This window comes from Gymnoscopelus braueri, assembly GCF_963280865.1.
Source record: "Gymnoscopelus braueri genome assembly, chromosome: 12".
NCBI lineage: Eukaryota > Metazoa > Chordata > Actinopteri > Myctophiformes > Myctophidae > Gymnoscopelus > Gymnoscopelus braueri.
Genome location: NC_137614.1, coordinates 12,328,064 through 12,337,700, shown reverse-complemented (window position 1 = coordinate 12,337,700; position 9,637 = coordinate 12,328,064). Strand labels below are relative to the sequence as shown.

Here is a 9,637-nt window from a genome sequence, read left to right as displayed (position 1 = left end):
CAGTGTTTACAAGTCTATTAACCAATGGCGCTGTCGGGGCCTAAATAAAGAGTGAGAAGACACTATGGGGACCTCCTATTCCCATGTCCACGAGAACGATTCATCTTCACTGAAGTGGCTAGACGTTCAATCAGAAATCTAGAAATAAAAATACAGTGTACCAGTTAAAAGCGGGTCTAAATTGAAATATGGTGGAGTCAGCTCTCATCCTCTTCAGATAGTCGATAAAAAGTCATTCCAAATACATGAGGACTTCCCCTTGAGGATAAGCTTGTCTCAGGTTAAAATGAGTTTTAACCACTTAAAATGACCCCAGAAGGGTTTTAAAGCGAAATACCCCTTTAAACCCTGTATACAGTACTTGGTTGATCGGGGGTCCCCCAGGGCTAGGTCCGCTAGTATATCAATCTACAAGCTCACAACGTGCTGTCAACCCCCCTGAAAGGATCACTTGGCTACAAGTGGTTGAGCACTTGATCCATGTGCGTGAAAATGGCCCAAAAATAATCTGCATGTTGGACTGGAGTCTAAAAGCTAATTCTTCCAGTCACAGGTAAAAAATATTTCATATGCCTTGTTGACATTTTGACCCAGGTCAAACATGGCTGAGAGCTCATTTATCTTTTCCACACTGGAAACACATATGACAGGTGGACATACTAAATAGGGGGAACCTACTAATACTGAGACAGAAACAAATAAGAGAAAACAAGAACAAAAAGTTTGTATAATTAAGGGGTTATTACAGAAGCAACCTGCCTGTAAAATCTCTTCAAAAACTGCCATAATGTCGAATCTAAATGTCATATTTTGTTCATTTATTTTTTTCATAAACAAGCCAATATTTCTCAGGGTATTCATCTATTCTAACATCACTGACATCAATGTAGGATGATCACTTGGTGATTTAAGGTGAGGCATAATAGATTAAAAAAAAAAACATTTGAGCCTCGTTAATTGCAAAATGCGATTCCTTTTAAGCCAACGGACTGGAAAGTTTATTCTGTAATAGTCCCCCGCTAACATGTTTACACCAGTGTTATCTAAAAGTATATTAAAAAAAATAATCTTAGATATATTAAGCACAAAAGACTTACTATATAAGTGTTGACTGCTGCCCTCAAGGCAGTATAGGCCCAAAACCGTATCTGTCCCAGCCATTCAATCACTAACTAAACAGCACTAGCTTGTACACACTATTAGTGGGTCGAGGAAACCGTGATGAGCAGGACTTGAACACAAGAAGGCCATATTGGGTCTGTGTGCATTCAACAATATCCTTCAAGATGAGTTCTTTCCCACGAGATGCTGGGGGGTGCAGCTTGCCTCATGGGTTGCCAGATCTGCTTATTATTATTTCCCCGCAAGATTTTATTTGAAAATAGCCGATCTACAAGCTCACAACGCGTCGCGATGCGACGCGTTGTGAGCTTGTAGATCTGCTATTTTCAAATAGCTGATGTACATGTTAAAGTACTCATGTGGCCCATAGTCGCTTCTTTTGGGCTGGTTTTCCTAGACCTGGTTGCTTGTTTCTCTCACAGAATCTGGCAACACTGCTTGCCTCATGGGGTGCTGCCGCATGGTGGTGATCAGCCTCAGAATGCTTGAATGGTAAAAAGAAATTCAACGGGATGTAATTATGGAAAGAAAAACACACTGGCTGTGCGGATAATATGTCCACAGCTGTAGTAAAAACTACTTCCCTGCAACTTGTCCGGAAAAAAAGCTAGATGTGTGCGTTGCAATTATTGCCATAGTAACACAATCCGTTGTCCCCCAAGTCCCACCCACCCTGTATTGGTCCCTCCACTTCTTGCCTGTACAATGAATGTAACGGGAAAAACAAATATAAAAAAAAGAGGAAACGGCAAACTAATGTTTGGTTTTGTCTCGATGCCAGGCTCCACTGGTACACTGCAGTACTGTTGAACTTCCAGTATGTGGCATTATTGCGCTGAGGACTGTCTTATGGGGTTTCTCTGCTGCAGAGGGCCAGCGGGGCAGGGCAGGGATAGGTCAGACAGTCAGGCGGTTGTTGGCAGGCTGTAGGGGGCTCCAGGAGGCTGTGTGGGAGCCCGGGGGGTCCTGGGAGTAGCCCCCCGACGCTCGACTGTCACAGCACGACTGCTGGTTCTGATTCTCCTCCTTGGTCATGCCCACCGTGCACAGCCGACGGTGCCTCAGCAGCCTGTCAGTCCGCGAGAAGTTCTGGAAGTAGAAGGACATTTTTAATAATAAAATAAAACTATGAAATTCAGTATATTTAACCCCATTTAGACCCGAGTACGATCCTAAAAACACCATCTAAATCCTGACCTAAGTTTTCTGAAGTACTATTTTTTATTCAAAAAATTATCATGTTGCTATATATCGTTGTTGTCGGGTAGAAACCTTGCATGTCCAAAACCGATCCTTTATTATAAAAAAAAACGTATTATAAAACGTAAAATAGTGGAAATAGCCGATCTGCAAGCACACAACGCCTCGCATCGTGAGGCGTTGTGTGCTTGTAGATCTGCTATTTTCACTACTTTTGTGCGACACTCTTGTATGATGAAGTAGGGCTTTAATCTACGAAGAAAATTTGAAGCTTGGAGATACAAGGTTTCTGCCCGACAGTGACGATAAATAGTAACGACTAAAATGACACAGATGCTTTTCCGGGTTGAAAGGTATAACAACGCATAGGCTTTCCAGGGCTAAATGGGTTAAAAGTATGAGGCTACATTAGTAAGATAGGCAGAAGAATAGGTGACTAACTTGATGACAGCGATCACACTGGTAGGGCTTCTCTCCGCTGTGAACTCTCTTGTGTCTGTCCAGGTGGTAGCGCTGAATAAACCGCATGTCACACGCATCACAAGCGAATGGTTTCTCCCCTGGGGACGATCACAATAGAGTTATTGATCGTTTAAAAAAACAAAAGTCAGCTGGATTTTTTTTTAAACACTTGCGATACCTTATGTTCAGAAAGGCAAGGTCATAGAAAGAACTCGCTAATAATAAAAATATATAATAAATAATAAAGCTGCAATCCGTAAGTTATGTTAGTGAATATAACGCTATTTTAACTCATTCACTGCCTAGGGCGTAATTGACGTGTGTATGAGACCCCGGCGTGTCTTTTACCACGATCGCCGGGTCGATTGCTGTGAAGAAAAATATTCTATCATTTTTCAAAGGTGAGTGAAAACTCTCAAAAACTGCTGGCACTGTGGCAACTAGACAATGTTTTTTAATGGCACTGAATGAGTTAAAGGATTCACAAAAGTAATTTTTTTTCGCCTTTCTGTTCGTTTTTCTGCCGTTTTTCAAAAAACAAGCCATATTCAAACGGCCGGACCCCCGTGCTTGTAATGAGCCGATCTCCGTGAGGACGGAGGTCACGGAGAATATTCCATGATTTTTCAAAGGTACAGTAAAATCGCTGTTTTCGCTGGCAAGGGGACGGTAGAAGGATGAATTAATGCCAGTGAATGAGTTAACCAATAAAAGAATTTCACACAGGTAAGGAACACTTAGTTTTTACACCAGCGCTAGTATTGCTGATGTGTGCCTCTTCAAATTTACAAGGTTTACTGGGAAAGGGCTCTTTCAGCGTTATCCTCGTTAGGTTTTGACTGTATCTTAATACTTTTCAACTAAACTAAACTGAACACAGCTCTTCTATTGAGAAATCTCGATCCTGTATTCAAGTCCGGGTAGGAACACACAAGTCGTATTGCCTGAAGCTCATGGTAGAAATTTTGGGAAGGTAATAAATCTTACGGATTGCAGCTACTTTAAGTGGAGGGTGGTAAATTATTATAATATACACCTGAATGGGTGAGTATATGTCGCTTGAGGTGATAGCTGCTCCGGAGGGCAACGTAGCACTGATCGCAGCTGAAATTCTTCTGCACTTCACCTTGTGGTCAGATTAAAATGAGTTTTAACCACTTAAAATGACCTCAGAAGGGTTTTTAAAGTGAAATACCCCTTTAAACCCTATATACAGTACTTGGTTGATTGGGGGTCCCCCAGGGCTAAGTCCGCTAGTATCTCTCTCTACACCAAATCTCATCACCAAAAATGCTCATAAATCTTACGGATTGCAGCTACTTTAAGTGGAGGGGGGGGGGGGGGGTAAATTATTATAATAAACACCTGTATGGGTGAGTATGTGTCGCTTGAGGTGATAGCTGCTCCGGAAGGCAACGTAGCAGTGATCGCAGATGAAATTCTTCTGCACTTTCAGTGAGTTGTCATCATCCATGTCCATCTGTGGAATCATAGGCTAAAAAAGCATTTATAGTGTTAGTAGTTGTATACTAGTAGAAGGAAGTAACATAGAATGGCAGAAAATAAATATTATTTATTTATTATACCCTATATCATTAATTGTCCCGAGTTCCCCAGAGGTCTATATAAGGCCCGCTACTTTTTCCATCTACTCCAAATCTCTTCGCTGAAAAGAGTCGATATACGAGATGTGAGCTTGTAGATCTGCTATTTTCGTCTAATGTTTTCCCCAGAATAGGGACGCAAGAGATCAGGTGGTTAAACGTGTGTTGCCCGCTGAAAATCAGTTATTTTCAGTGAGACTGTTGTGCGACAAAATATTAATTAGGCTTTATGCATTGTGCATTTTCATGGCATTACCAACGCTCCTTACCTCCACCTTCTCTTTGATCTTGTTAATAGGGATCCCTGATTTCTTGTGCTTTTTCTTGGGTTGCATATTCTGGTTGGCCAGTATGTCCTTTTGATCCATCAGCCTTGAGGAGTGGTAATCTCCATCCTTTCGGATTAACTGTTGGGTGAAAGAGTAGTGCAGTGTCAGACAAGTTGAGGCTGATTAATACTTGCGCTGGCAACTCCTGTCACAAATGGCAGTATGTACAAGCATACAACACATTGTGATTTGTGAAGCTTGTAGATCGGCTATTTTAGATGCACGACACAGCATGTAACCAAGTATAACTCAGTCATTAGTTGATATCAATGGGACTGTTTCACGATGAATTTCAAAGCAAAAACAAGCAAGTAAGCAAATCTTAAGCCATAAAGACTTGGAACGCATCTGTCATTTTAGATTTGAACCACTTTAACTATTATTTTATACTTTGGGCTATTCAAAAATAGCAGATCTACAAGCTCATAGCACGGCACCGAGTGCTGCGCTATGAGCTTGTAGATCTGCTATTTTTTTAAATCGTGAAAATGTGTGCAAATCTTTGAATATATATATTTTTAAGCAAACATTTGTAACTCAGATCTTTGCTTCTGGGGGTCCCTGGAACTAAATGTTTTGAGATGGGGGTCCGCGGCCAAATGCATATAATTTTGGGGGTCCTTGACATGAAAAAGTTTGAATTATATAATAATTTACATAACAGACAAAGTTATGTCTGTACTCGTGTTAATGGATACAAAGGAGAAAGGTGAAATGACACGTTATTGATGGAGCCGGCAAAATCTCCCACATTGCAGAACAGACAGAGTTGCGTGTGGCATGCATGCGAGTACGGTGCTCTCTCTCTCTCTCTCTCACCAAAGGTGGACAGCTCCCTGCTGGGGGGTGGCTCATGTGGCTGTGGTGGGGCTGATGGCTGTGGTGACCCTGGTGACCGTGGCTGTGTTGAGGGTGAGACTGGTGGCTCTCGGGGCCGTCCCTCTGGCCCTGGCCCAGAGATGACATCATCTTCTTCTGGCCCGGCATGCTGTTGGCCTGCATCAGTGCCATGCTGGACAGCACCGCTTCACAGCCCAGCAACCCAGCCTAACAGACAGCACAGAAAGAAACACAAAAATGGTCAGACCAAGGGATAAGGGGCAGGGGGTTGGTCCTTGGGGTTCCTCCTCTCTGTGAAAACGGGGGAGTCAGGGAAATCTGGCCCAGGACGGAAACCACAAAGACTACTAGTCACTAACACCGTGAACGGTGATTCTAGAGATGAAGATAGTTCCACTGACCCATTTCATATGGTCTCGAACATTGCTGTTGGAATGGTGGGTCATCGCCGTGGTTTTGAATGCGTGTGTGTTTGGGGGGGAACAGAGGGGGGGGGCTTCACTCAGGATCGGGGAGTGACACAAGAGACGTCACGACACCCAACCAAATCATCAGGGGCCTGAAAGCCTGAAAGTAGAGGTATGACAAATGTGAGACTATCATTTCTACATGTGTGGGCATCACTTACTGGGATGCCAGACCGTTTAGTTAAAAGGTCTAATCAGTCATCAATTGTATTATTTTGAATAGAATTGTAAATTTAGGGATCAACACGTACTACAGTCTATCAGGCTTGTATAGAGTCCCAATGGTTTGGTGCATGCCAACTGTTCCCATAGTTTGACAGAAACCACAAGAGTCAGGCAAAAATGCTAACTAACATTTGTCAAAATGAAGTAGATGGAGAGGATATGGACCATAAACAAGAATGCACACGTGATTAGGGTTGGGATTTTCCTGACCTATACAGGGTTACAAATGGACCCTTACAGAACTGTAAACTCTGAGAGTGTACAAATGGAACCTTACGGGTCCATTTGGTTCCATTTGTACACTCTGAGTTAAGGTGTTAAAAAAAAAAAGTTTGAGAACCACTGGTATTGTTTGTAATTGTATAGCAGACGTGAAGTCCACATGCCAGCTCTGACAGTGTGATAAAAACCCGGTTCCCGACCCTAGTTGTGATCTATTCGTTTTTACAAACCAAAAAGATAGATACACGCACATACATGCTCATGCCGTTCCTATGATTCAGGGCAGCTCAGTCTAGATGTGCGAACAAGTCTCGCCCCCGTTAAACACAAGAAGAACCCTGGCATCCGTGACCGTGGGCACAACATTTGGTGGTTAAAGAAGAGACAAAACTAACTAGATAACAGACAATTTGTGGAGTTGTTCCATTGACAGTGAGAAAGGACCAACTTGCAAACACAACATACTTCGCACGGCTTAGAATAAATAGGTATTAAAATGAAATAACGCTAATTTAATGCCAATTCTAAAGCTACAAGCAGGTTTTACAAGTCTAAAAAAAAGACGTGTGGTGATGGTCCGGAAGATTCCTGGTAGTGGAATCAGGGTGTGGGAGATGAAAAGTTGATAAATGCAAAAATAAACATGCAGTCCACAATGTAATAATGGTCGAAGCAGGCCTGCACATGCCTGTGTAGAAAATAGGAATAGCATAAAAAAAGCATGTTAACGCTAGATGGTATCATCAATCAGATACTCTGTTGTTACATATAAAAACACCACCACTGTGGGTGTTTTGAATGTGATAACAGCAGGTTTGTTTGAACTGTGTTTACAACTAATTTCAGCACAACTCGTGCGGACCAAAGCATATTGTTGCGTTTATGTCTGTAGAAAACCAACAACAACACTGATCCAGCATTGGAAGAATTAGAATTATTTGCATCCTAAGCGTTTAGCTACAACAGATGACTAAACGTGGCTGAATGGTTGTTGCCCTGTTGGCACAAATTTAGCATCTCTGAGCAAGTTAGCTTTATTATTATTGACCAAATCTGAACCATTATGAGCAGAGCAGATTACAATGGCCGTTTATCGAGCGATGTGAGATAAAACTGGCAATTTGGCTTTTTCAGCTGGATGATGGTCTTATTGTGAAGAAGTCACTACTTTGACCATAAAGAGCTAACGGCTAGCTTAGCTAGTGGAGCTGGGTAAAGTCTCCTAGAGGCAGGGGGTCTTCAACGGGGGGTCCGGCACCCCTAGGGGGTCTTCAAGAGTTACTACAGGGGGTCCGCCGAATCTTTGTGCGATAGGATGTTTTTTTTAATTATTTTTTTTACATTAAACACATGAACCCTAGCATCCCTATTCTGAGGGGAACATTAGCCGGAAAATAGCCGATCTAAAAGCTCACAACGCCTAGCGCTGCAAGGCGTTGTGAGCTTGTATATCGGCTATTTTTTGGCAAAGAGGTTTGGTGTAGGGTGAAAGAAGCAGATTAAGTACAGAGTGAACGGTCAAGTTTACCAAATATTGACGGTTTTAAGTGGTTAAAATGGTCTGAAAACATGAATCCAACACTGTGATGATAGTTGCTGTCCAACAAGTCTATGAAAGCCATCTATGAAAAAGGTTTAATCTGCAACACAATGTTATACAATGTGTAGTAGTGGGGGGTCCCTGCTTCATCTCGCTCTCAGCTAAGCTAAGGGGGTCCTTGGCCTGGAAAAACGTAGAGAGAAGGACCCCCTGTCCTAGAGAGTGTGTCCTGAAACCCTCCACCCCACCCCCAAGCCCCCCGCCGCCCCAGACAACACAACAACAGCCATGCAGGGCGTGCGGTTTGAGCGCCGACGAACACAAAACACACCAACACACTACTATACTGCCGTTAAAAGTCTAAACAAACAGTTCTAATTCGTGCACCTACGTCGCCCGAGAAGCGACGTAAGTGATCGCGCTGAAAGAATGTTCCGTTTACCTTTGGATCTTTGAGAGTTCAGAAGATTAATAATTCTTGTCGCAGTTCCAATTTTTTCCTCAGTTTACAAACACTGACAGGAAACGCTACCGGAAGTGCTCCCCGGGGAGAGCGTGATTGGTCAGCGGTGTGGATGCGAGGGCCCTGGCGCGCGTTTTCCGCCATGTTGGTGAGGGACTTTTTAAAAAAACTATGTTGGGGAGGGGGGGAGGGGGTGGTTGCTGGACTGAGAGTGGGAGGGAGCGCGTCATGAGAGATGAGGAGCAGAAGTTCTCAAACATGTTCAAGTCAAGCTGGACCCCCAAATTGATATGTATTTGGAAATAGGACTATTTTTGTGTTATCATTTTAGCTGTGTACCCCCCATGCTGTTTACATTTCTGTCTAATAAAGTATAATATAAAAAAACAAACATTTTATTGATTTTATTACATAAAAGTGCATGGACATAAAGTATGTATTTATGTATAATAAAGTATTAAATTCAAAGCAATCAATTTAGCATTTAGCCGAGGAGCCATTTGAAAATATTTTGTCTGAGGTACCTCCATAAGTGAATATTTTTGTTACATTTCTTTTCAAATACCAAACTGTTCCAGTTTTTTCAAAATGTCAAGTTACCCCCCCCCCCCCCATCTTATTTTGCTGGGGACCACCTGGAACAAACCCCCGCCTGCCTCCCTTCCGACTCCACTTTGAACCACTAATGTAAAGCAAAGGAGTAGCATCAGCAGCAAAGGAGTATAGGACACTGATCAGTGAAATACATACCCTGACCTTGGGGAAAAAAAACTCCAGTGTCTATATGTCTCCCACAACTCACAAAGGAAAAGTTTCATATTGCATATTATTACAGTTTTATTTTTACACAGTGCATGTGCAGGTGGATTTGGCTGAAAATACAATTTAGCCATTTAGCAGAGCGACTTAGTGCAATATCAGAGTAATGGCAGAAACCCTAGTCAACAACTACAGGGTAAATATAGTCACGTAAGTAGAGTGCAAAGAAAAACAGTTAAGTGCTACAACTAGAATACCAGATAAACATCAAAACTAGCATCTAAATAACATTCTTAGAATTTGTGGTCAAGTAAATGATAGCCTATTTATGTCAATCTGAATAACATAACACACTGCTCAGTCTGGTCAACAAGGTACAACATAACATTCACTATTAATGAATA

General features: G+C 42.3%; 1 protein-coding gene across 3 annotated transcripts; it reads right to left on the bottom strand.

The window, feature by feature from the left end:
• Positions 1–1,808: 1,808 nt before the first annotated feature.
• Positions 1,809–8,532, bottom strand: znf740b (zinc finger protein 740b). Of its 3 annotated transcripts, XM_080445835.1 has the most exons (8): positions 8,454–8,532; positions 5,959–6,124; positions 5,537–5,764; positions 4,658–4,795; positions 4,150–4,279; positions 3,821–3,910; positions 2,764–2,882; positions 1,809–2,211 (listed from the first exon to the last, which is right to left on the bottom strand). In XM_080445835.1, the coding sequence occupies exons 2-8, from the start codon at positions 6,001–6,003 to the stop codon at positions 2,020–2,022; spliced, it is 942 nt and encodes a 313-aa protein (XP_080301961.1). In that variant the 5' UTR covers positions 6,004–6,124; positions 8,454–8,532; the 3' UTR covers positions 1,809–2,019. The 3 variants fall into 3 exon arrangements, with proteins under 3 accessions (XP_080301961.1, XP_080301963.1, XP_080301962.1); XM_080445837.1 differs by lacking the exon at positions 3,821–3,910; XM_080445836.1 differs by lacking the exon at positions 5,959–6,124.
• Between the last annotated feature and the right edge of the window lie 1,105 nt (positions 8,533–9,637).